Raw genomic sequence first — 27,817 nt, 5'->3', positions numbered from 1 at the left:
GTATGGCGCCTTTGGGGCTAGAGTATCTATCAGTTTGTGTGTGTGTGGGGGGGGTTAGGAGTTGGTTTCTTATATTTTGACACTCTGGGGTTCTAGCTAATAGTCTTATTCTTATGTTTCTTTCATTACTTACTGTATATTTTCTCATTTCTTGGGAACTCAAGTTCTTTTCTTTTTGCTCTTGTTATTTACTACAATGATTATTTTGCCATCATTTCTCTCTCTCTCTCTCTCTCTCTCTCTTTCTCTCTCTCTCTCTCTCTTTTCTGTTTTTGGGTCACACCTGGCAGCACTCAGGAGTTACTCCTGGCTCTATACTTAGAAGTCGCTCCTGCAGGTTCGGGGGAACCATATGGGATGCTGGGATTCAAACCGGGGTCTGTCCTGTGTTGGCTGTGTGCAAGGCAAATGCCTTACTGCTGTACTATTGCTCCAGCCCCCCACCATCATTTCTTATTACTGGACTGCATATTTTTCTCACAACCTGAGACATATTTATCTTACTTTCCATGCATATATTTCCTTTTCTTCTTTTAAAACTTGCTCAGAACCACCTCTTGCAGAAGAATTCAATGCCCCCCCCCTACTAATGGGGGTGTTCCTTATTAAACTTCTGGGCAAAGAGATTTGTATTGGCACCAGTCATCTGGCTAGGTGAACATGAGGTTGACTGATTTCCTAAGAGGGAAGCATATGTTTCTCTTCCTAAATGAATCGCCTACAGGGTAGAATTTATTATTTATTTTCAAAATGGGCCTACGTAATTGTAGATACAGAGAACTTTTATGATCTCTTCTATCAGACCAGGGAAGAGGTTAAATTAAGCATCACCTTATAATTTGACCTAGATATAAACTCTCTCTCAGTTTAGGAGAAAGCCAAATGATTATTTCTTTTTAACTTTATTCAATACGTTCAGTATTTTCCCCTTAAATAAACTATCATTTTCTGATGGGAGAAAAGGTTTCCCCCAAAATCTTGAATTCCCTGAGGACAAGTCTTGCAGGTTCTCATACACAAATGAGCAACCTGAAGGTCGACAGTTTTTACAATGGATGTTTGGATTCTCAGACTTGGGCTAATGCTAATACTTTCTTCCCTTCCCCAAGAAATCCGACTCACTGTCCGACTTGCCTTCTCTCCAGGAACCTTTGTGCTGCTCCTTTCACCTCCTTATTTCTGAGGGTGTAGATGAGTGGGTTAAGGGCAGGGGTTACAATTGTGTAGAATAGAGAGACGAACTTGCCCCGTTCCTGGCTGTAGCTGTGGGTAGGTTGCAAATAGGTGTAGATGGCTGAGCCATAGAACAGACAGACTGCCGTGAGGTGGGACCCACAGGTACCTAAAGCTTTCCTTCGACCCCCGCTGGTGCGCATACTCCATATAGCGTGGGCCACAGCTCCATAGGAAGCCAGGATGACCGAGGATGGGAAGAGAAGAATGATTACGCGGGCCGCGAACATCTGACGCTCAGTGGTGTCACGGCCGCTGCCACAGACCAGCTTGAGCAACGCTGGCAGCTCGCAGATAAAGTGGTCCAGTTGGTAGGGTGTGCACAGTGGCTGCGCTGCCAGAAGTGCTGTTTGTGCTGCGGAGTTGGTGAGGCCTCCTAGCCAGGCGGCACCTGCCAGGACATGGCAGAGGGTGGTCGAGGCGAGACCAGTGTAACGGAGAGGGCGGCACACAGCAGCAGCACGGTCCAGTGCCATCACAGCCAGCAGGACGCACTCGACTGAACCCAAAGCCAGAGACATGTACAGCTGGGCCATGCAGCCTCTGCGGTGCAGCCACAGCGCCTGGCCACGCAGAGTGACCAGAAGCGGTGGTATAACGCTGGTGGTGAAACCCGCATCCACCAGGGCCAGGTGGCAGAGGAAGTAGTACATGGGCGTGTGCAGGCGCGGGTCGCGGATAGCCAGCAGCATTAGAGCTGAGTTGCCAGTCAGAGTGAGGAGGTAGCAGAAGAGGACAAGGGCGAAGAGGACAGGCTGCAGGGTGGGCCAGTCAGTGAAACCCAGCAGGAGGAAGTGTTCCTCTGTGCTGTGATTAGCCTAAGGAGGAAAGCTCTGAGAATGGTTGGAAGGATGAAATATCAATAGCTACTTTATTCTTTATAAACAGAGAAAAACCAGGGCACCTGGGGAAAGGAATAGAGGTACTACAAATTGCTTCTGTGTGGACTATAATCCAATTTAAAATCTTAACACTTTGGGAAGATGAACATAATAAATAATAACAACATCAATAACAACACAATAACAATAACAATAATAACTTACTTGATATCATTTAGCAAATAAGGAAGGTAAATTCTTCCTGTTCTGTTTTGTTTGGTTTTTGGGCCACACCCAGCTAAACTCAGGGCTTACTCCTAGCTCTGTCTCAGGTGTCACGCCAAGTGCAGCACTTGCTGGAAATGATTTCTTCTCCAGCCCAGAATCGTTATTTTATAGATGAACAAACTTAAGGTCAGAAAGGCTAAACTTTTCCACCAGAATGACTATATAGGGATTTTAACAATTCTATCTGGTTTTCAAATCTGTACTCTTTAAGTTGCTTCCCTAATTCTGGTTGTATTTCTAAGGACAAAGTAGTGGTAGTTCTTCAGCCAGGAGAAGCCAGGTTTCAATTTGAGATTCTCTCCTGATCCTTTTTTTTTTTTCCTCGGGCCACACCCATTTGATGCTCAGGGGCTACTCCTGGCTAAGTGCTCAGAAATTGCCTCTGGGGCCCGGAGAGATAGCAGAGCTTTGCCTTGCAAGCAGCCGATCCAGGACCAAAGGTGGTTGGTTTGAATCCCAGTGTCCCATATGGTCCCTGGTGCCTGCCAGGAGCTATTTCTGAGCAGACAGCCAGGAGTGACCCCTGAGCACTGCCGGGTGTGGCCCAAAAACCAAAATATATATATATATATATATATATATATTGCCTCTGGCTTGGGGGAACCATATGGGACGCTGGGGGATCAAACCGCAGTCGCGATCTTTCCTTGGCTAGCGCTTGCAAGGCAGACACCTTCAGACACCTTACCTCTAGCGCCACCTCGCCGGCCCCTCTCTCCTGATCCTTTAAGAATGTAGTGCTTACCCGGGGGGTGAGGGAGGAGGTTATGGGAGGCAGGACGGGAACAGAGGTGGAGGGAGGACAATTCGGTGATGGGAATTCCCCTGATTTTATGTTAATATATCCCTAAAATATTATTGTCAACGATATGTAAGCCACTATGTTTAAAATAAAAATATATTATTAATAAAAAAGAATGTAGTGCTTAAAGATAAGTGCTATTTAGTACAAATTTGATATAAAAATACTTGGTTGATTAGAATTAGTCTCATTTGCTCTGTTTTTTTTAACACAATCTATCATACTGCTTCCTATCATACATAGTTTTCATTCTTATTGTATAGTGAAGTGATCATAAATCATATGAATTAATTCACATGTATCAACTTTTAATAATTTTCTGACTAGAAGGAAAACACTAAATTAGAAGTCAAGAGAGTAATTGTCTTTGGTTAGTTATTTCATGTTGATGAGTAATTTCATTTCTGGTCAACTTAGGTTTTTGTCTATGTGTAGATTGAATTGTTTGAATTAGATGACCTCTTATTTCTAGCACCTTTTTTTGAATAACTGCTTATCAAACAAGTAGAAGGAGAAACAGAAGTCTTTTAACCCTGAGAAGGATGATGAAACAAATTTATTAATGGTACAGAAGCCATTTATAATTGATGTGATCATGAACCATAAATGAATTACATATTTTCTGACAAGAATCATCATATAGAAGGCTGGAGTGATAAGCACAACAGTAGAGCTTTTGCCTTGTATGCAGCTGAACTGGGGTGGACTCCAGGTTAGATCCTCAGCTCTCATAAGGTCCCCCGAGCCTGTCAGGAGCAATTTCTGAGTACAGAGCCAGGAGTAACCCCTGAGCACTGCCAGGTGTGGCCCCAAAATAAAAACAAAAGAATCATCATATAGAAAACTTACTGGAAGTTCATTGTTCTTAATTAAAAATGGACTTCTCAAGCTGCAATCCTCCCCTTTATCATATTTATATGATTCTTGAATTTATTCTCATTAAATAGAATAAGTACTTATACTTTAGACTGTGGGTTAGAGAGTGTAGTTTTTTTCTTTTTTGGATAATATGTATGCATATGTGCATTTTCATATACTTTGTTTTTTATTCACATGAGAATTAGGCAATATTCCTATTTTATAGAGCAAGATAAATCAATTAAATAACTTTCCTAAGATCACACAATTTGTAAATATATTATTTTATTTCAAATATTCTAATTCTTACATAACTGTACTTTTTATAAAGTAGGCTATAATACATTAAGTACTAAGGAGAATAAAATACATATATTGGAGAGAAATTGACACTGCTGGTGGGATTGGTATTGGAACATTGTATGCCTGAAATTTAACTATAAGTAACTTAAATTCATGTTGCCTTGACATGTAAAATAATTTAATGTAAGAATGAATAAAATTTTGGGGGCTGGAGAGATAGCATGGAGGTAAGGCATTTGCCTTGCGTGCAGAATGACTGTGGTTTGAATCCCGGCATCCCATATGGTCCCAGGAGTGACCCCTGAGCACAGCCGGGTGTGACCCAAACTTCCCCCCTAAAAAGAATGAATAAAATTTTATGTAAAAATACATACAAAATTTAATTTTTATTTCTAGTTAATTATATACTATAGAGTCATATTGGAGCACCATTTTGAAGGTGACAGAATTATAAAGGTCACAGTCCTTAATTTTGTTATTATTAAATGCCACATCACACAGGGAGCTTTAAATCTTTCCGTCAAACATTCTAAATACTGAAACAGGCACACAAATGAATTGTACATACACCATCTTTACTATATTTACACAGGAATTTTTAAATACATGTTCCATACTGAACACTTTATAATTCCTTTCAAACAACCTGATAGACATGCACACTTTTGCATTATCTCACCTGGTATTCTAGAACATATCTCATTTACCTAGGACAATATAATAATAACATGCCTACCTTCATGCTTTGTTCTCTGGTACTGACATTTAGATCTCCACTTTTTCAATTAGAAGTTGGTATTTTGGTTCTGGATTCTCTGGATTCAAAATAGCAATGAGAAAATAACCCAGATTTTTGATGACTGGATTGAGTACCAGAGATCAAAATTGGGATCTTAGAAGGAAGATAGGTAGATGCTGTTTTGCTTGTCAGAAGAGGTATGAATAGAACCTATTTGAACAGGAAACCACCCAAATCCTGTGAAACACGTAGAGTCAGGCTGAAGTGATGTTATCTATTCCTGGACAGTGTAATGGAGAAAAGGCAAAGTAAGGGCCTTATTGGTAGTAGCAAATCAACATGATTTATTTAAAGTAATAAAATATTTTTCCTGATTCTTGGGGGGCATAGCAGTTATATAAAAGGAGGAGAAATCTTAAATCCTTAGTAGAGCAGAACCAAGGGAATCAACTGGAATCAGCTCTAGAGAGTGGATCTCAAGGGAATCTATGTTCCACTCTCCTAATTAGTAATTTGTATGGTGTCCAAAGAGGAGTAGTCCAATTTTGATGAACAGAAAATTTTAGAGGGAAGGTACATTTTTAGCATAGAGTATGATGGCAATGTGTAGAGCAAAGTAGTATTCTCTACTTCCTGTCATTTCTATTTTTAGCATTTCATTCTCTGATTGAGAGACCTTAAGCCAGTCACTTTGCCTTAGTAATTTTCAGTGTCATCATCTGTAAAACATAGAAAACCCTTATTGGTGGTAGACTTTGTAGATTTGATGGGATCATCTTTAATTTTAAAAGTAACTTAGATTTGCATATAGCTTTTGTGTATTGCTCATTCTTGTTGCTTCATCTGCCTTCTTACCTTTTTGGGTTCTCTTTATACCTTGAAGATTTTTGTTCATGTTTCATTTTGGATATCCAGATTTTATACAGGGTTCACTTTGGCTATTCAGCACCACTAATAATATGATAACTATTACCTTGACTAAAATTTGAATTTTATTAATATTTTATGAAATGCTAACTATACCAATAAATTTTATAAGTAAGGCAAATAATAGCAAATAGCAGTCCAAGTCTTTATGACCTGAAGATAAGAGAAATGTAAACTATAAATGAAAATAATTTTGAAATATGTTTATCCCTGTTGCCTCTCATCTCTTTTTTAAGAAAAGCAAACATGCAAATACTATACAGCAATGATTAAAAAGCACAAAGTATTATAATTCATAATTTAAAATTTTAATGTATTTAAATTAGAAAATTTTAGGCATGATGATTTATAATATTAGTAATAGTAATGTTTCAGAAATACAGTGCTACACCCCCCTCCCAACACTAGAACAGAAAAGTCCATCTGTCTCTGCTTCTATCTAAGTCCTCTCTTAGGGTCCATGGAACCACTTAGCAAACTCTGTTTTATAGGTTGATTCTCAGGTTCTGTTATCATTGTTCATTTTTATTTATCTACTACATTTTTTATATTCAACATATTACAAACAGCGTTTGGCGTTTGTCCTTTTTCTTTGAGCTTGCTTCACTCAGCATTATACCCTTCAGTTTTATCCATGTAGCAATAAAAGGCAAGGTTTCTCCTTAATACTATTCAAGTGTGTGTATCCCAAAATTGTTTATTCATTTATCTGTTCTTGGGACCTAGGTTGTTTTCAGATCTTGGCAATTGTGAATAATACTGCAAAGAATTTATTTTTTAGCGAGGTAATATTGATTTACCAGATCATAAATGTTAACATACTTTAGGGTAACAATTTTTGTTTCTGCTAGCTATCTCTTTTTTATTTAGTTTAGAATTAAGCCTCAGATTTATGTTTTAGGGGCCTGAAAGATAGCACAGCGTTGGGGTGTTTGTCTTGCATGTGGCTAACCCGGGAAGAACCCTGTTCGATTCTCGGCATCCTATATGATCCCCCAGCCTGGCAGGGGTGACTTCTGAGTGCAGAGCCAGGAGTAACCCCTGAGCATCGCTGGATGTGGCCCCAAACCAATAAATCAATCATTCAATAAAGTTTAAAAAAAGATTTATGTTTTAGAATAAAATGCTACCAATAAAGTGGGTAAAATATAAAATTATTTTTATTTATTTATTTATTTATTTGTTTTTTGGGGGGCCACACCCAGCATTGTTCAGGGGTTACTCCTGGCTGTCTGCTCAGAAATAGCTCCTGGCAGGCATGGGGGACCATATGGGACACCAGGATTCGAACCAACCACCTTTGGTCCTGGATCGGCTGCTTGCAAGGCAAACGCCGCTGTGCTATCTCCCCGGGCCCTTATTTATTTATTTATTTATTTATTTATTTATTTATTTATTTATTTATTTATTTATTTATTTATTTAAATAAATACTTCAAGCACTGTGGTTACAGAATTGTTCATGATTTTCAGTCATACAATATATATACACCACTCTTTACCAGTGCACGTTTTCCACCACCAATGTCCCAGTTTTCCTCCTGCTCTCTCTCACCCTCTTCCCTGTTTGCAGACATTTTACTTCTCTCTCTTCCTCTCTCTTTTATCCCTCCCTTTTTTAAAATATGAAACGCTTCACGAATTTGCGTATCATCCTTGTGCAGGGGCCATGCTAATCTTCTCTGTATCGTTCCAATTTTAGTATATGTACTGCCGAAGCGAGCATAATTCACCCCCCCCCTTTTGACACTGTGATTTGCACAGCTGTTAATGAAGGAGTTTGTATCATGCATATCATTTTATTCCCTTTTAGCACCTCATTTTTGTCTAGAGAGATCTATTTGAACTATCTTTGTCATAGTAGACAATGTATTCTAACTGCACTTCACTATTTGTAGCAAGCTTTCTACCATGGACTGGTCCTTCTGACCCCCATCCTATTGTCTCTGGATATTAATACCATACTATTTTTTATATTCCCAAAATGAGTTAGATTATTCTGTCTATTCCTCTACTTTTGACTCATTTCACTCAGTTAATTAATCTCCAAATCCATTCAAATATAAGCAAATTTCATGACTTCATTTTTTCCAACAGTTGCATGATATTCCATGTGTAGATGTACCATGGTTTCTTTAGCCACTCATCTATTCTTGGGCACTTGGGTTATTTCCACATTCTGCCTATTGTAAAAAGTGTTGTAACAAACATAGGAGTGCAGAGGGCTTTCTTGCACGGTGTTTTTGGGTTTCTAGGGTACATCCTTAAAAATGGTATTGTTGGATCATATGGAAGCTCGATTTATAGGTCTTTTGAAGAATATCCATGTTGATATTCAAAACGCTTGGACTACTCTGCATTCCCATCAGCAGTGAATAAGAGTCTTTTTCTCCCCACATCCACACTAGTATTGATTGTTCCTGTTCTTTGTGAAGTGTGTCAGCCTCTATGGTATGATATACTACCTCATTGTTGTTTTAATTTACAGGTCTCTGATGATTAATGATGATTAATTAATTAATGTGTCAGCCTTTGTGGCATGATATGCTACCTCATTTTTGTTTTGATTTACATGTCTATGATGATTAGTGATGTGGAGCATTTTATCATCTGATTTTTGGTCATCTGTATTTCTTTTTTGAGGAAATGACTTCATTTCTTTCCCCCATTTTAGGATGGGATTAGATTATTTTTCTTGTTAAGTTCTGTCAGTACCTTGTATATCTTTTTTATTAATAATATAATTTTTATTTTGATCATAGTGGCTTACATATTTTAGGTACATGTTAACTTAGTATCAGGGGGATTCCCATCACCGAATTGTTCTCCCTACACCTCCATTCCCATCCTACCTCCCATATCTTCCTCCCTCACCTCCGGGGCTGCGAGAATATGTGGTTTCCTCTGTGCCTAACTTGCTACTTAGTGGTCTTACACCTGTTTGGTCGTGGTAGCTCCCTTATTTCCTTCTGTAACTGGGAGGCGGCACCCTTGTATATCTTAGATATTAACTGCTTATCTGATGGGTATTGAGTGAATAGCTTCTCCCTTTTTATGGGTAGTCTTTGTATCCTAGCCACTGTTTCTTTCGAGGTGCAGAAGCTTCTCAGTTTAATGCAGTCTCATTTGTTTATCTTTTTTTGGTTGTTGTTTGTGGGCCACACCTGGCTGTGCTCAGGAGTTACTGCTGGCTCTGCATTCAGAAATCACTCCTAGCAGGCTCGGGGGACCATATGAGATGCCAGAGATTGAATCTGGGTCAGCTGTGTCCAAGGCAAACATCCTACCTGCTGTGTTGTCACTTTGGCATTTGTTGTCTTTGCTTTCACTTGCTTGGTCGATTTTATCCTTGAAGATGCCATTAGCTTCAATGTCATGGAGTTTTCTGCCTGTGTTTTTCTTTCCATATCCTGTGGTTTTAGGTCTGATATAAAGGCCTTAAATCCACTTTTATTTGACTTTTGTGCATAGCTTTAGGAAATATTATATTATTTAATATATTTAATTTTGCATTAGCTGGAAAGAGCATGGAATTTTTGTTGTTGAGGCATGCCTGGTCTATAACATTTCAGGCATACAGTTCAGATCCATATTTTAATACCTATATTTATCAGATAATGTACATTATCAAAACTAAAATTTCCATCCATGACCATAAAGTTCAATATCATCCTTCATATCTCAATTCTCTTTTCTCTGGAAACATAACCATGTATGTGTTCTTTTTACCTAAGTGTCTGTTTTTTAAATAAAATAAAATAAATTTTTATTACTTTATTTAAACTCTGTGGTTTACAAAGTTGTTTATAATGTAGTTAATTCTGACATTCAGTATTTCAATATAAGTCCCCTACCAGTTTAAAACTCCCTTAACATTGTCCCTGGTTTCCCACTGACTCCCAAGGTTGGCTTTTTGGCAGGCATGAAATAATTTACTTTATGCTTTTTTTTTTTTACAACTAATGGTAATGTAATGTAATATAATGTAATGTAATGTAATGTATGATCAAGAAACTTCATTAAAAGAAAAATTGTGAATATTGTTATATCTCACAATGGGACCGTTAAGTCATTCATTGTCTGAAGGTTTATTAGTTTGTTGTTAGTTGTGCATTCTGTGTCTTTGGTTTTGTTGTTGAGTTCAGGTGGCTTCCATGCTGCTTTCACATCTAATTTGGTGTGTTCCTGCTGGATTTTCAGTATTGAAAAATTTGGGTTGTTACATAGCTGAGTGTGCAACCACGTGGGATTGTGGGGCTGGGTGTGGCTCACCAGAATAAAACCATGAGCGATAAAAGACTTTTACCTCACTTCCCCAGTGTTTTGGGGTCCCTAGTGTATACTTCTAGGAGTGGTGTTGCCGAGTTATATAGAATGTTCAATGTCTAGTTTTTTGAGAAATATTCTTATTGTTTTCCAAAAGGGCTGTTTTTTTTCCAACCAGCAGTGAGTGAGAATCCTCTTCTCCCTGCATCAGTGTCAGCACTGGTTTGTTATTGTTCTTTTAGTGGTGTGAGATAATAAATCATTGTTGTCTTGATTTACATGTCTCTGATGGTTAATGATGTGGAGCAGTTTTTTCATGTGCTTTTCATGGCCATCTGTATTTCTTTTATGAGGAAGTTTCTGTTCATCACTTCTTCCCAGTTTTTGATGTGAATAGATGCCTGTTATGATTTTTGGGTCACACCCAGTCATGGTCAGGGGTTACTCCTGGCTCTATGCTCAGAAATTGCTCCTGGCAGGCTCGGGGGGACCTTACAGGATGCCGGGATTTGAACCACCATCCTTTTGCATGCAAGGCAAACACCTTATCTCCATGCTATCTCTCCCGCCCCTTTTTATATATTTTAGATATTAGCTATTTATCAGATACTAAATAGTTTCTCTCAACTCCAGGGTAGTCTTTGTATCCTGGTCACTAGTTCCTTTGAGGTAAAGAAGCTTCTTAGTTTATTTAACTTTTATACATATCTTTATTTAAGAACCATGATTACAAGCATGTTTGTAGTTGGGTTTCAGTTATATTTATACATATATGTATATATATATATATATATATATATATATATATATATATATATATATATATATATATATATATATAAAGAAAGAACACCCACCTTCACCAGTGCAACATTCCCAACACCAATGCCCTCCATTTCTTTTCTCCTCCACTCTTTGCCTGCATTCAAGACAGGCATTCTATTTCTCTTACTCAATAACATTGTCATAGTAGTTATTTCTCCAACTGAACTCACCACTCTTTGTGGCAAGCAGAAGCTTCTTAATTTAATGTTTGTTTTATCCTTACTTCTTATTTTGTGGTTTTCATCACTGAAGATGCTTTTTGCTTCAAAGTCATGGAGTGCCCTGTGCATATTTTCCTCTATTATCTTATGGTTTTATGTCTTTAATCAATTTTAATTTGACTTTTTGCTTGGCATTAAAAAGATGTCTGAGTTAAATTTTTTTTTGCATGTAATTGACCAATTTTTCCAACACCACTTCTTGAAGAGGCCTTTCTTGCTCCGCTTTTGTTTGTTTGTTTGTTTTTGTGTCACACCCGGCAGCGCTCAGGGGTTACTCCTGGCTCTACTCTCAGAAATCGATCCTGGCAGGCTTGGGGTACCATATGGGATGGTGGGATTCCAACCACCATCATTCTGCATGCAAGGCAAATGCCCTACCTCCATGCTATTTCTCTGGCCCCTCTTGCTCCACTTTGTATTTCTTGTTCCTTTATCAAAAATTAATTGATCATAAACCTGAGGGTTTTTTGTCTGTGAATAGTCAAGTTTATCCCATTGATCTGAGGGTTTGCTTTTATTATAGTTATCATGCTGTTTAATTCCTATAGCTTTGTAGTACAGTTTGAAGTAGGGGAAGGTGATATTCCGTCTTCTTTTCTCTAAGGTTTTCTTTGCCTATTTGGGGGAGTAGTTTATGGTTTTAAGAGTATTCAATCTGTTTCTCTAAAAAAATTCTTAAGTGTTTTCTAATAGGGATTTCATTGAATATGTATAATGCCCTGGGGGCTATTTTAATTTGACAAAGTTAATTCTCCCAAACAATGAGCAGGGGATATATTCATAATTGAGTTTTAGGTATATTATGGTTTCACCACCAACACCACCAGAAGAATCAACTTTTCTTCAAAAATGTTGCTACTTTTCTCCAATAATTCTCTGCACCCTAGTCTCCCATGCATCTCCTAGCTCCTGACAGGCGTCTTATTAAGTTTAGTTGGATTTGGGGCTCATGATTTTAGTGTTGTTGATTCTGTGTTTTGAATATTTAGGTATATCATTAATTAACACCAATGATATATCTGCATCTCTTTGATTCCTAGCTTACATTCTTTACCACCTATCTTTCTCCTCCCCTCTATTATGTTTCTTTTTTTTCTCCTTATACTGTGGGGGGTCAAGTATGATCCAGGTATATCCTATTTAAATTCTCTCACTATGTTATTATAAATACTATATGCAAGTGATCTCAATCTGTGTTTATTCTTCATTATCTGGCTTAATTCATTAAGATGATATTTTCTAGTTTCACCCATAATGTGGCGAATTGCAAGATTGCATCATTGATTATTAGTTTGTGATAGTGTGTATATATACATATATACATATATATTTCACATCTTCATGTTACACTTATCTGTTGTTGGACATCTAGATTTATTTCAAATCTTAGCAAATTATTGAGTACAATTATTCATTGATTGCAATTATTCATTAAATAATTTATCAATGAATAATTGCATGCATACCTTCTTTGCAATGAATGTAATTTTATCCTGGAGATAGACACCCCAAAGTGGAATTTTGTGTAGTATGGCATCTCAACTTTGAATTTAATTAGTATCTTTTACAATGTTTTCCATAGGTGTTGGGCTAGAAAACATTCACCAGCCGTGGATGAGAGTTCTTTTTTCATCATATGCCCATAAACATAGATTTTTTCCTAGTATTTTTGATATTTACCATCCTCACTGGTGTAAGATAATATCTTGTTGTCATCTTGATTTGGATTTACCTAATGATACGTGATTATGAACATTTTTTCATGTGCCTGATGACCATACATTGGCATTCCTTAGAAATGTGTCTGTTCATTTTCTCTTCATGTTGTTTTTGTGAATTGTTTATATGCCCTAGAAATGGTTACTCTGGACAAGAAAGCATACTAAAAGAAGATAAAGTGATATGCATGATATCCTGTAAAATCACCTCACATGTCATATTCGGGTCTGAAGCAGGGTTTCAATATACCAAATAATCCAGACCATGCTGAGGTTAAAACACCTGTAGTCTGGCAATATTCTACCTCATATTAAGAGCTGGCTCTCTGCCAGACTGTTTTTTTTTTTTTTTATTGAATACAGAGACACCTCCCAGGTGGTGGAGTAAGGACAGAGTAAGGACAGATAGCTCAGGCTATTCTGAGCCAGTCCCACCCAGGTTTGCATGTAAGACAATCTCGGTTTTGGAGTAAAACAATGTTGTAAACAAACAGATACAAAGAAACAAGATATAATTTTTGTTTTGGGTAAACAAGTTGTAATCTAACAGCTCCTCTTTTTTTTTGGTTCAAAGTTGTTCAAAAAACAAGTTGTGTTTTATTGTTCTCTGCAAGAAGAGGGGAAACCCAGATCAGAACTTGTAAAAGTGGTTGTTATTTTGCATAGGCAAGGTAAAAGCTGAAGAAATAGAAAGAAAAAATCTTTTAGCAGCAAGTAAGGTAGAGAGAAAAATTTCAGACAGTTACTGTTATAGCTAATTCTTTGAAATCACTGCTAGTGAGGGTAGACTTGGCTGTAAAAACATCATAGGTTAGATTGTGCATACACCATTCTCAAAACAACCAGCTTTTCTATTATTATTGTCTCATACATATTACAGAAATTTTTGTAGATTTCTCTGAACATAAACATTAGAACCTTTCCGCAGGGACCCAGAGAGATAGCACAGCGGTGTTTGCCTCGCAAGCAGCCGATCCAGGACCAAAGGTGGTTGGTTCTAATCCTGGTGTCCCATATGGTCCCCCATGCCTGCCAGGAGCTATTTCTGAGCAGACAGCCAGGAGTAACCCCTGAGCACCACTGTGTGTGGCCCAAAAACCAAAAAAAAAAAAAAAAAAAAAAAGAAACCTTCTGCAGATAAACATAAATTTGAAAAAAGTTCCTAAACATTCTTACACCAAGCACTGTATGTAATACAAGTCTAGAGCATCCAAGATCCTTTACACAGACTTTTCTAAACAAAATAATTAGAACATTTCTGCAGATATACATAATTTGAAGATACATTTGCTAAATAATTTTTATAATGAGCACTGTAATAAGAGTGTATATATCCAAGCTTTTTCCAACAGACTTCTGTGGACAAAACATTAGAATAATTTTTATTATTACACCCAGTGACAGTGGTTACTCCTGGCTATGTGCTCAAAAATTGATCCTGGATTGGGAGACCATATGAGACACCAGGGGATCGAACTGCAGTTCGTCCTAGGTTAGCGCATGCAAGGTAAATGCTCTAATGTTTGTACCAATGCTCCGGCCCCAACATTAGGACATTTTTGCAGACATACTTAATTTGAGAATGAGTTGCTAAATGATATACACATTCAAGAATTATAACAATCTGGAAACATTTAGTAGGATAGATGAAAACTATTAAAAATATAACAACATTATGCATTTCCCTGGAACTGTGCAAACCACTAGGGTTGGACACAAAATTGTGTATTTGTAATAGAGCATAGATAATGGAGTAGCTATGAAGATTTATACAAGTAGGATAGAGAGTATAACCAGCAATATAGAGACTGATGCAAATAGGATCAAGAGTAACATAGAAGAAAGTTAATTTTTTATTTTATTTTAAAAAAATCTAGCTAGATTTATTAAATAAATAATACATATAATCAGTGTTTCAAATTTATAGCAACAAAATGTTAGAGAGAACATAGCTCTCACATTTATTTAAAAATGTATATTTTAAAAATGACTTATATTGACACTGAAGATTAAAGGTGTTTAAATAATCTAGGTCATAACTATAAGCAAAGACCAGTTCTCACTATTTCAATTTCTAAAAATAAGACGCAGTGTTACAGTTAGTATATAGTTTATATACTTCTTGAGGTGCCCCTTTTTTGAGTTTGGAAAAGTTACTTATGTTTTCATCCATTTTGAAGTTATTTTATTTCTGAACAAAGATCTGTTGAAGAATAGAAATAGATTATCACCCAACTATGGATGGGTGAGTCAGTTATATTTTTTCTTCTTAATTTACTAATTTATACTCAGGATAGTAGCACCTAATGAAGATATATATAATTTACTTTTATAGTTATTTTATAAAATATCTTTAAGCACCATAACAAACATGTTTTTTAATTAGATAATTTTATTTCGACCAACATAAATTACAAATCTTTCACAGTAATATTTTATGTTCATAGTGTCATTGAATTAGGGGCTCTTCCACCACCGATGTTGTCCTCCCTCCAACCCTGTTCCCAGCATGCATCCCATATCCCCCTTCTTTGACCCCCGGGCTGCTAGTATAAGTGGTCCCCTCTTTGTCTAGCTTGTTTGTAGATTGAGTTTTCATTCTGTTGTCGTTGGCTTTGGATATGGTGTTTAAGTATGATCATTTTTTATTTTTACTCTGTTTATACACCTGTTTGGTCTTGGAACAAACATGTTTGTAGTTGGGTTTTAGTTATAAAAAAAGAACACCCATCTTTACCAATGCAACATTCTTACCACCAATGTCACCCAACTTCCACCTCCTCCACTCCTTGTCTGTATTCAAGACTGGCATTGAACTTCTCTCACTGTTGTCATGATAATTATCAATGTAGTTATTTCTCTAACTGGACTCACCACTCTTTGTGGTATCATGGGCTGGCCCTTCCAGTCCTCATCTCTATTGTCTTTGTGTATTATTACAATAATGTTTTTTATTTTTCTTAAAGCCCATAGATGAGTGAAACTATGGGAAAAGGAATATGGGAGGCATTACTTTTCCCAATTTTAAATTGTATTATAAAGCAATAGTTATTAAAACAGCATGATATTAAAATAAAGACAGATCCTCAGATCAGTGTAATAGAATTGAGTACTCAGAGAATGCTCTCTAAATACACGATCAATTAATCTTTGATAAAGGGGCAAGAAATCCAAAATGGAGCAAGGAAAGCCTTTTCAAGAAGTTGTGTTGATACAACTGGTTAGCCACTTGCAAAAAAGCAAACTTAGACTCCTGTCTAATAGCATGCACGAAGCTAAAATCCAAATGGATTAAAGACCTTGATATCAAGCCTGAAACCATAAGGTATATAGAAAAACATGTAGGTAAAACACTTTTTGACATTGTGACTAAAGGCATCTTCAAGGAGGATACAGCACTCTCCAAACAAGCAGAAGCAGAGATAAACAGATTGAAATATATTAAACTGAGAAGCTTGTGCACCTTAAAAGAAATAGTGCCTAGAATACAAAAGCTACCCACAGAATGGGAGAAACTATTCTTGCAATATCCATCAGATAAGGGGCTAATATTAAAAATATACAATGTATGAACAGAACTGTAGAAAAAAATCATCTAACTTCATTGTTGAGTGTTTTTATAATGAATGGTTGTTGGACCTTATCAAATGCTTTCTTTGTATATATTGATATGATCATATGAATTTTATTTTTCTTTTGTTGATATCGTGTATTATGTTGATTGATTTATGTATATTAAATTGGCTTTGCATTCCTGGAATGAAACCTACTTGGTCATGGTGTATGATCTTGAAGAGGCATTGGATCTTATTTGCTAGAAATTTGTTGAGAATCTTTGTATCTGTGTTCATCAGGAATACTAGCCTGTAGTTTTCTTTATTTGCAGCCTTTTTGGTCAAGTTTTCATTTTAGAGTGATATTAGCTTCATTAAAACTATTTGGGAGTGTTTCTGTTTCTTTAATTTCCTAAAAATGCTTGAAAAGGATTGATAGTAGTTCCTCTTAAAAAGTTTGAAAGAGTTTGTTAGTGAATCTATCTGGGCCTGGGTTTTTGTTTTTGGGAAGACTTTTGATTACCATTTTCATTTCCTCAGTAGTGATGGGTCTGTTTAGATAGGCTAGATAATCATGATTCAGCCATGGAAGATTGGAAGAGTTCAAGAATTTATTCATTTCTTCCAGTGTTGAATGGTGGGTTATGTGTTTTACAAGTCCGAGAGAGGTAAAGGGATTCCCATGCCCCCTGTCTGGTTAGGACAAGAGACACAGGTCTGGCTGCAACTTGGATACAAGCAATAATCTACACACAGTTGGGAAGGTATAGCAGGCCAGAAAATTAACTGCAAGCTGTTCACCCACAAGCCAGTCATTCCACCATGTGGAACCATGAGCCAAGATATCAGCCATCTCTTCAGGCTGCCTGAGTAGCCTTTATTGGGAAAAACAAAGCCCATTCCCAAGGGGAGGGGAAAAGCCAAATGAGGAGGTAACAGGGAAACATGTTTTTAATAGGAATACCAAAGAAACCAATTGAGAGACATCTAATTAGAAGGCAGTATCAGGACTAATACAAAGGCCTCTCCCAACATCTCCCCCTACTTACTTCTATATAAATTAAAATAAATTGGGAGGATAAAAAATAGCATGAAATGGGGGCTGGAGATATAGCACAGAGATGTTTGCCCTGCAAGCAGCCGATGCAGGACCTAAGGTGGTTGGTTCGAATCCTGGTGTCTCATATGGTCACCTGTGCCTGCCAGGAGCTATTTCTGAATAGATAGCCAGGAGTAACCCCTGAGCACAGCCAGGTGTGGCCCCCTAAAATAATATAAAAAAATAGCATAAAATGAAATAAATCTGTAGAAGTCCTAAAAATACAATGGGAAAAACTAAAACAAAATGAATAACAGTAATTTGGATAAGTACAGAAAAAGGAAAAAATAGAAAAATTTTAGGCCTAAAACATGAATCAAGGAACCAACTACAGGCTCCATACAAGATTATTTTACAACCCCCAATGTTTTTTCTTTAAAGTTCCCAAAAGGTTTTTCTTTGTAGTATAGATGTCATAGCCTGGATTCAGAGATCAAGGATCTGGTAGATTATGCAGATATTATGAAGCATCAAAGTGTCACTAGATAATTTCTGAATAGAGAACTTAGGAGTCGATGAAAGAAAGTCCACCTTACAGACAGGTAAAGTTGATTTTCAAGTTATAGCCAGGATGACAAGAGAGCCCACATAATAGCAAGAAGATGTCAGTTCTGAGTCCATTCCTGGAAGATGATCAATTCCTAGAGAAAATGCAGAAAACCATGGCAAATTCAAAAATTAGGTACAAGATTCAGGGAGTTCAGCTGTTAGCTGAGTGATGGGAGCTTAAGTCAAGTCACCAAGACAAGATGTTTCAGGTGTAGAACCTCCCTGTTTTAAAATTTCTTGGTGGATAGAAACTCCATTTTGTACCTACAATTTTTCTGTTTTAATGCAGCCATGCAAAAATCCTGCCTTCAAATACTAAGGGAGTCTAAATGGGAAAATGATGACAAAACAGCAAGTCTTATAAACTAGTTATAACAAGAACAAACTAGGTAATGCTATCTAAAGCAGATTCCTATAAGTGAAATTAAAAATGGGAGGTACTACAAATACGTAAGAAAATAGGAAGTTAAAGCATATTCACATCAAAGAAATACAGTTCTCATCCCAGGTTCTCTTGTTTTGTGGCATAGTTTCTCAAAGTAGTGTATGATTATCCTTTGAATCTCTGCAGTATTTGTAGTGATTTCCTCTTATTCATTTCTTTTTTTCTTTTTGGGTCACACCCAGCAGCACTCAGGGATTACTCCTACCTCTGCCCTCAGAAATTGCTCCTGGCAGGCTTGGGGGACCATATGGGATGCCGGGATTTGAACCACCATTTCTCCTGGGTTGGTTACATGCAAGGCAAATGCTCTACTCCTGCGCTATCTCTTCGACCCCCCCCCCCCGTTAATTTCTAATCTGGTTTATTAAGTTTCTCTCATTCTTTATGAGTTTTGCTAGTGGTTTATCAATCTTGTTGATTTTTTTTTTTTTTTTTTTAGTTTTTGGGCCACACCTGGCAGTGCTCAGGGGTTACTCCTGGCTGTCTGCTCAGAAATAGCTCCTGGCAGGCACGGGGGACCATATGAGACACCGGGATTCGAACCAACAACCTTAGGTTCTAGATCGACTGCTTGCAAGGCAAACACCACTGTGCTATCTCTCCCAGTCCTTGTTGATTTTTTTTCTAAGAACCAACTTTTGCTTTTATTGATTTCTGTCTGATTAATTTTTTGTATTTCCACTTTATTGATTTCTGCTTTAAGCTTTGTTATTTTCTTCTGACTACTATTTTTAGTCCATTTTTTGATCCTTTTCTAATTTTATAACCAGTGTCATTAAACTAGTTATGTAGGCCTCTTCTTCCTTCCTGATGTGTGCTTACAAAGCTATATTTTTTCCTCTTAGTATGGTTTTTGCTCTATCTCACAAATTATGATAAATTGTGTATTCATTCACGATTGTTTCCAGGGCTATTTTAATTTTGTCTTTGATTTCATTCCTGATCCACTGTTTTTTTTTTTTTTTTTAGTAGTGAGCTGTTTAATTTTCAAGTGTTAGTTTTTCTTTTGTGTCCCTTTGTAGTTGACTTTTTTTTTTTTTAGTTTTTTTTTTTTTAGTTTTTGGGTCACACCTGGCAGCACTCAGGGATTACTCTGGCTCTATGCTCAAAAATCGCCCCTGGCAGGCACTGGGGACCATGTGGGATGCCGGGATTCGAACCATTGTCCTTCTGCATGAAAGGCAAACGCTTTACTCCATGCTATCTCTCCGGCCCATGTAGTTGACTTCTAATTTCAATGCATTATGATTTGAGAAGGTAGCCTGTACAATTTCTATCCTATTGATTTTATGGAGATATGATTCATGGGCTAGCATGTAGTGTACCTTGGAAAATGACCCATGTGCATTGGAAAAGAATGTGTGCACAGTTTTCTGGCTATGGAATCCATATATTATATATACACACTAATCAGCTTTCTTCCATTTCTCCTTTCAGAGATAGTATATTCTTGTTGAGTTTCAATTTGGTTGACCTATTAAGGGGTGACAAGACAGTGTTGAAGTTTCACACTATTATTGTGTTGCTATTGATGTCTTCTTTTAGATTTTTTTTTAACAATTATATTAAATATTTTGATGGTTCCTCATTGGGTACATATATGTTTAGGCAACCATTTCTTTGTTATATATATTCCTTTATTATTACAAAATGTTCATTTTTGTTCCTTATAACTTTTTTAAGTCTAAAGTTTGCATCATTTGATATTAATATGGCCACTCCAGATTTTTTACTGGCATTGTTTGCTTAGATGATTTTCCTGCAAGATTTTATTTTGTGTCTATATTTGTTCTGACTATTCAGGTGTATTTCTTATTCACAGCAGAATGTTGGATTCAGCTTTTTGATTCATTCTGCCTCTTTGTATCTCTTAACTGGTGCATTTAGTCAATTAACATTGAGAGAAATATAATTGTCATGGGATTTAGTGTCATCTTTATATAGGACTTTGGTCTTTCTCTTGGTCTGTCCTGTCTTAAAGTAGACCTTTCAGTTTGTCTTTTAAATTTGTTTTTTTTTTTTGTTTGTTTGTTTTGTTTTGTTTTTTCGGCCACAGCCGGTAACGCTCAGGGTTTACTCCTGGCTATGTGCTCAGAAGTTGCTCCTGGCTTGGGGAACGACCATATGGGATGCCGGGGGATCGAACCGAGGTCCATCCAAGGCTAGCGCAGGCAAGGCAGGCACCTTATCTCTAGCGCCACCGCCCGGCCCCTTAAATTTGGTTTTAAGTCTGTAAAATTTCTGAGCTGCTCTTTATCCATAAAGCTATGTATACTTCCTTCAAACCTGAATGTGAGTCTGGCTGGGTGCAGTGTTCTAGGAAAAAAATTCATTTTGTTGAGTTTTGTCAACCACTGTCTTCTGGCTTTGAGGATTTCTTGGACATGCTGTAAATCTTTTTTTTTTCTTCACAGAATTATTTATGGTACATAGTGACAATGAATGAGGGACATTCCCACCACCAGTGTTGTTCTCCCTCCACCCCTATTTCCATCATGCATCCCATATCTCCTTTCTTTTTCCCCCCAGAGTACTAGTGTAACTGGTTTCCACTTTACAGCTTGTTGTAGATTATCTATTCTGATGTCGTTTGAGATAAAAAGGATAAGAAAAAAAGGAAGAAAAAAAAATTTTTTTTTTGTTTTTTTTTTTGGGTCGCACCCGGCGGTGCTCAGGGGTTACTCCTGGCTGTCTGCTCAGAAATAGCTCCTGGCAGGCACAGGGGACCATATGGGACACCGGGATTCGAACCAACCACCTTTGGTCCTGGATCAGTTGCTTGCAAGGCAAATGCCGCATCTCGCCACTGTGCTATCTCTCTGGGCCCAGGATAGAAAAATTTGGTAGAAACTACCAAAAAAAAAAAAAAAAAAAAAAAAAAAAAAAAAAAAAGAAAGAGAAAAAGAAAAAATGCACCCTGTTAGTAAGAAAAGAAAAAAATCACCAAATAATCACAGGAGTGAAAAGGGAAAAGTGGAAGAAAAAAGAAGGAAAATAAAGTAAAAAACTAACAAATCAAAACAAATAAAAAGGAAAAGAAGGGGTAATGGGGTGGCAGTGTTTGGCATTTTCTCCACTTTTTTTTTTTTTTTTTTTTGCATAGACACAGTAAGCATTGGGGGAGAATGGGAATTCCCGTGTCCTAAGAGATTCAGGGCTTCTCCATCCTTGAAACATACCATCATGGAATCAACCCCTGGCTCCATAGATACTCATTACCTCATCCCAGGGCTTTTTATGTGATGCCAGGAAACTTTCCTCTCAGTTGTGGGTGAGAAAATGAGGCCACTGTAGCTAGCAGTCTTGGTATTTGCTCAGATCCTAGGACAGGGTCTAGGTTAGAGTCTTTACGGCTCTAGAGGTTCTGTTCCATCATTGTTATGTTCAGTCTTCTGTAACAGATGCTCCCTGTTTTCATGCAGTTCCTAAGCCGAAGTATGAGATATTATTGATCTAAGGGTTCTCCTCAGTCTCTGTTGTCCAAGTTGGGCCTCTGTAATAAGAAGTCCCCCCCTCTTTTTTGGGGGGGCCACACCTGTTTGATGCTCAGGGGTTACTCCTGGCTAAGTGCTCAGAAATTACCCCTGGCTTGGGGGGACCATCTGGGATGCCGGGAAATTGAACTGTGGTCCTTCTTTGGCTAGCGCTTGCAAGGCAGACACCTTATCTCTAGCGCCACCTCGCCACCGCCCCCCCCCCCCACTTTTAAATAAGAGTCCTGGGCTACAGTCTAGGGTAGGGTTTTCCTTATTGGTCCCAAGGAAATTTCTGCCCATTCGCGGTTGTCAAAGTCAGTTTTCTGTAGATGGTGCTTTTATTTTTCGCAGTTCAAAGGAGAGTACATCTTCTGATTTCCATTTAGTGTTAGGTGAGGTGATAGGACAACCTGGTCTTGGGTCAAATTGTCATTTCTTCATTGTCATATTATAACTGGTACAAGTTGGTGCCAGAGAGGTGTTATAATTCTCCCAATGGAGTTGGTTCCTGGTATTGTTGTCCAGAGCTGTATCAGTTCTACATCTGGGATCTGGGGTTTGGGGTTGAACTAACACTGTCCAATCTCCTGGAGACTGGGTTGTATCCACATGACACATGTCCAGGATGGGAGGCACCCTTGTATTATAAAAAGTGTGAGGTCTTATCCCTAGAAGATAAGATCTTATTTCTGTGTCTATGGTTTCCCCTTATTTACTGTGTTCATACAAAAACGTATGGTTTCATGTTGGATTGCTGGTGCTATTCTGGGTAAGGATGGCAGGTTATACTCACAGTCTCTGTGGTCTGTTTTTGATCTGCCCTTTTATCCCAGGCAAGGCTTTTTGTACCAAGCAGCACCAAAAATGGTAAGGATAGTGAAAATATGTGTACTTTAAAATAGAACAGATAAATAAAACTGGGTTTAAAAAAAGGTATTTGAAGAAAACAAGTGATAGTTGAATTTGAGACATGTTTTGCGGCATTATGGAACCCTATCTTGTCCTTGAACTGGGGGTTTTGTTGAAACTGATTCTGATATCATGCAACACTCGATGGTTTAATGGGGGTGAGGGGGCCACCAAGCATGAGTCAGCAGGTGTGTTGGTTGTAGTTCTTTGTCGAGGCATGGACATGCTGTAAATCTTAAGGATGTTCCTTTGAATGTAATTTCTCTCTCTCTCTCTCTCTCTCTATCTATCTATTTATCTATCTATCTATCTATCTATGAGAGCTCAGGGGTTACTTCTGGCTCTATGCTCAGAAATCGCTCTTGGAAGGCTCTGGAGACCATATGGGGTGCCAGGATTCAAACCACCATCCATCTGCATGCAAGGCAAACACCCTACCTTCATGATATTTCTCTGGCCCCAATTTTATTTTTGATCTTGCTGCTTTAAGTATTCTATCCATAGCTGTGGGATTTGTCATTGTGATTAGGATGTGTCTTGGGGTGCTTTTCTTTGGGTCTCTTTTAGCTGGTATACTTTGGGCATGGAGGATTTGATTGCATGCAGTCTTTATCTCTGAGAGTTTGAGTCTTTATCTCTGAGAACTCCTCCCAAGGTCATGAGGAAGATTATACAGGAAAAGGATATAGGAAGGTTCCAGATTTATGATGATCTTTAAAATGATTGGCTATTTTCTAATGTTGCCTTGATGTCCTGATTCTTCCTGGGAATTTTCTTCTTGGGTTTCTGGGTCTCTAATGATTCTTATGTTTTTTTCTGTTGAGTTTATCAAAGGCTTCAACTTTCATCTGTTCACATTATTTGAGGATTTTTTCAATTGTCTGATCATTTGCAATAAGGCTCCTTTACAATCTCTTCTGTTGTATGAAGTTGTTATTCATCTCATCTTCCGGTTTATTTGTTCAGTCCTCAGGTGCTGTTACTCTGTTGGAGAGGCTTTCCAGTGAGGTTTTCATTTCTCCTACCAAGTTTTTCAGACCTGTTATTTCAGTTTGGAGTTTTCTGATCTCATTTTCTTTTCTTTTATTTGGTTTAAAGTTAAAAAATTTAATCTGTCTGCCAACAAAGCCCCCACTCTGGTCATCCAGGGCCATCGCTCAAAGGAGATGAGCCCCATCCAAGGTCATGAGAAAGATTATACAGCAGGGGTCTCAAACCCAATTTACCTGGGGGCCGCAGGAGGCAAAGTCCAGTGAGGCAGGGCCGCATAAGGGATTTCACAAAAAAAGTCCTTAAACGTCATTATTAACAATTTTAATTATTTCTTCTGAACATGAATAGAACATTGAGTGAAGATCATGAACAGTTCTTCTGAGCATGGCATCTTTTGCCTATTCCTTGCTGTCAGAGACTTGACAGCGCTTCTTCTCACAAATCTGAACCACATTTGGCTTTAGAGAGGAAGCAGTTGAGACCCTCAGTATGGCTTGAAGATGATCTAGTCTAGACCTGTACTTTGACTTATTGAAGTTCAATGTGGAGAATCTTTTCACACAAATATGTGCTCCCAAAAAGGCACATGGTGTGCTTGAATATTCAGGAAAGCTCAGGGAAGCTGGGGGGCAATTCTCTCAAAAATTGCCCATACATGTCTGCTTTTCCAATAATCTCCGTGAACTTGGCTTTGAGATCAGAGTTGCATTGCAGGTCAATGAGCTCCATTTGAAGCACAGGAGGGGTATCTTGCACATCAAAGGAAAAGGGGTCCACAAAAATTTTGAAAGTGGCTCTGTGCTTTTTGAAGTCTGCGAATCTGTGATCAAATTCCTTCTCTAGCTTAAAAATAGCACCAACATATTTCTCACCACTGAATGGCATGCCTGCAACCACAAGTTCCTTGCATGCTGGGAAATGGCAAAGGTTTGCCTGAGAGACCTGGGATTTCCATAACACAAGTCTTGTGGAGAAAGCTTTCACATTGTCATAGGCAGCACTGATAAGCTGTCCCAGGCCTTGTAACATCTTGTTTAGTACATTCAGCTTATGTGTGGTGTCAACAAGAAAAGCTAAGTCCATGAGCCATTTGTGATCACTCAACTCAGAAACAGCATTTCCATCCTTCTCCATGAAGGCTTTCACTTCTCTCAACTCAAAAAATCTTTTCAGGACATTTCTCCTGCTGAGCCAATGTATCTCGGTGAAATAGAGCACATCTCCATATTCTGACTCCATTTCCTCTGTAAAAAGCACAAAACCTTCTGTGCTTTAAGCCCCTGGATCTGATTTGGTTGATGCATTTCACAACAGACATCACATTGTCACACTGCAGGCATTTACTGCAAAGGGCCTGCTGATGGATAATGCAGTGAAGAGCAATAGCCTTCTCTACATCCTCCTCTTCAAGTTTTTTTTTGAACGAGTGCCACCAGTCCATTTTTCCTCCCTGTCATTGATGGCACTCCAACAAATCTCTTCCATGGCAAACCTGCATTCTCAATGGCATCACACATATGCCAAAATATCTCATTAGCAGTAGTCTGGCCATGCATTGTAATTATTGTGAGCAGCTCCTCTGTCAAAATTGCAATCAACACCATGTACATAAATTGTTAGCTGTGCAGTATCTGTTATATCTGTGCCCTCATCAAGAGCAACTGAGTATGCATCAAAACATTTGGATTTCTCACACAGTTGATGATAAATGTCACTTGACATGTCAGAAATGCGCTCTGCCACAGTATTGGCAGAAAGGCTGATTTTGCTAAACTGACCTTTTTTTTTCTGGATAGATAATACTTACAGCCTGTAACATGCATTTTTTAACAAACTCTCCTTCTGTGAATGGCTTTTCTGCCTTAGCAATCATCTCACTAACCATGTAATTAGCTTCAACTGATGCAACATTCTCTTTGGTTGCTTTCTTGAAGAAATCTTGTTGCCTCATTAGACATGCTTTAAGACTGGCAACCCTCTTGGCTCTCTCATTTTCTTGATATTTTTCACATTCCTCAGCATGTTTAGTTGAATAATGGCGATTTAAGTTGTATTCCTTGTGCACTGCAACTTTCTCTGAGCAAATAAGACATGTGGGGATGTCCCTTTGCTCAACAAAGAAATACTGTGTCTCCCACTTTTCCTGAAATGGTCTGTGCTTGTCATCAATCTTTCTCTTCACTGCAGGCTTTGATGAAGTCATGATGATGGTATGAAAAAATCTAATTCTGTAATAAACTTCTCTCCCTTCTCTCCCTTAGGCCTCCAATAAAGCAAGGGACAGCGGGCAGGAGCAGCAGAAATGACATCTGTGCTAGGCGCAAAGTATTCACGATTATTCACTTACCGAATATTCACAATAAAAAAATCACATTGGTAAGAAAAACAATCGCAAAAAATCATATAAAACATTTGCATACTCCAAACTGAACTGCTCTGGGTATGCGAATGTTTAATGCGATTTTTTCTTACTAATGCGATTTTTATTGCGGTTATTTGGTAAGTGAATAATCGCAAATACTGCGATATTTGAAGGCCAGCCTTGAGCCACAAAATGTTGTACAGAGGGTCGGTCGCAAAGGGCCCACAGGCCGTGAGTTTGAGGACCCTGTTATACAGGGAAAGGATATAGGAAAGTTCCAGATTTGTGATCTTTAAAATGATTGGCTATTGTCTAGTGTTGCCTTTCTTCTGCCCCCTTGTCCTTCCTGGAAAGGCTACCTGGTATGGCCAGGTAACTTGGGTCAGAGCCTATGGAAATAGGCTTGTGAAGACTCAGCATGTGGCTTATAGCATGTGGCTCTTACAAAATGTCATCTCTTCCTGTTCAGAACCTGATAAGAAGCCTGCCATGTGGCCTTTAAGAAATGGCGTCCCTCCTTGTTAAGAACACAGGTCCCAACATTTGCTCCTCTTATTATGGACCTGAGTCAAATCTTTGACTCTCCCTGAAGTTTCTTATCTTTGTGCCTACTTCTGGGCACATACTGGAACCTTAGCACAAGTATCTTAATCAGGGAGGTTTACCTGGGAGATTGAACCACTATTCATACCAGGTGACAGTCTTTCTGTAGCCTTTCCTGCAAACTAGCCTTCACCTGCTGCAGTGTCTCATGGGTGACCCCTGAGTTGTTAGCATAGAAACATTCATTGTTTCCCCAGAGCTTGTCTAGTCCCCTTCTATTCTGGAGGGCAATTTCAGCTAACATCTTGCTCAGCATCCACTTGATTGGAGAGTTTAACTTGTTCTCATCCACCCTCTCCTGCCAGGTATGATAGCTGGGGTGGAAGAATTATTATGATGCAAGTAGTTGCCATATTAATTCTCTTTGCATGGTGTTGGTTTGTGTTGTTTCCTCATTATCATGCTTGTAGTGGATATTTTCTTCGTGTTGAGCTAGGGTTCATTGGCTAGGAGATGTGTGTGGCCACTAAGTGAAGCAGAACAGACCGTTCCTCTGGCTCCACCCTTTGTGGCTGAGACAGCTCCCCTCTGAAGAAGTGCCCTCAGGAACTTCTGGGCAGGATGGTTCAAGGTTCAGAAGAGCAGAGCAGAGACAGTCAATGTCTGCCTGTGCTAAAGTAGGAAAATTAATTTTTGGAGGTGACTCAGGTGCAGGAGGTTCTGAAACTATTTGCCTTAGTAGGACTTTGGCTGGCCTGGTTTTCTCACCACCTGTGGTAGGCTGCTGCAATCACCTGGGATGGAAGGCCTTCAGTACATGAGCCAGAATCTGGGTGGGAGGATATGCTCATCTCCCTGCTGTTGGTTCTCTTCCAGTGGGGCTTTCT

At 38.3% G+C, this 27,817-nt stretch overlaps 1 protein-coding gene and 1 non-coding gene across 2 annotated transcripts; both read right to left on the bottom strand.

Moving 5' to 3' along the window:
- Positions 1 to 1,118: 1,118 nt before the first annotated feature.
- On the bottom strand, positions 1,119 to 27,234 carry LOC125995766 (putative olfactory receptor 2I1). Its single transcript, XM_049764763.1, is given in 2 exon segments — positions 1,119 to 2,066; positions 27,079 to 27,234. Coding segments are annotated over 2 exon segments (1,104 nt in total).
- On the bottom strand, positions 7,590 to 7,696 carry LOC125996671 (U6 spliceosomal RNA). The gene has a single exon (XR_007491353.1). It is a non-coding gene; the product is annotated as a U6 spliceosomal RNA (small nuclear RNA).
- Positions 27,235 to 27,817: the final 583 nt, after the last annotated feature.

This window comes from Suncus etruscus, chromosome 18, assembly GCF_024139225.1.
Source record: "Suncus etruscus isolate mSunEtr1 chromosome 18, mSunEtr1.pri.cur, whole genome shotgun sequence".
Lineage (NCBI taxonomy): Eukaryota > Metazoa > Chordata > Mammalia > Eulipotyphla > Soricidae > Suncus > Suncus etruscus.
Note: the sequence above shows the minus strand (reverse complement) of the source record. Positions and strands in the feature narration are given on the sequence as shown.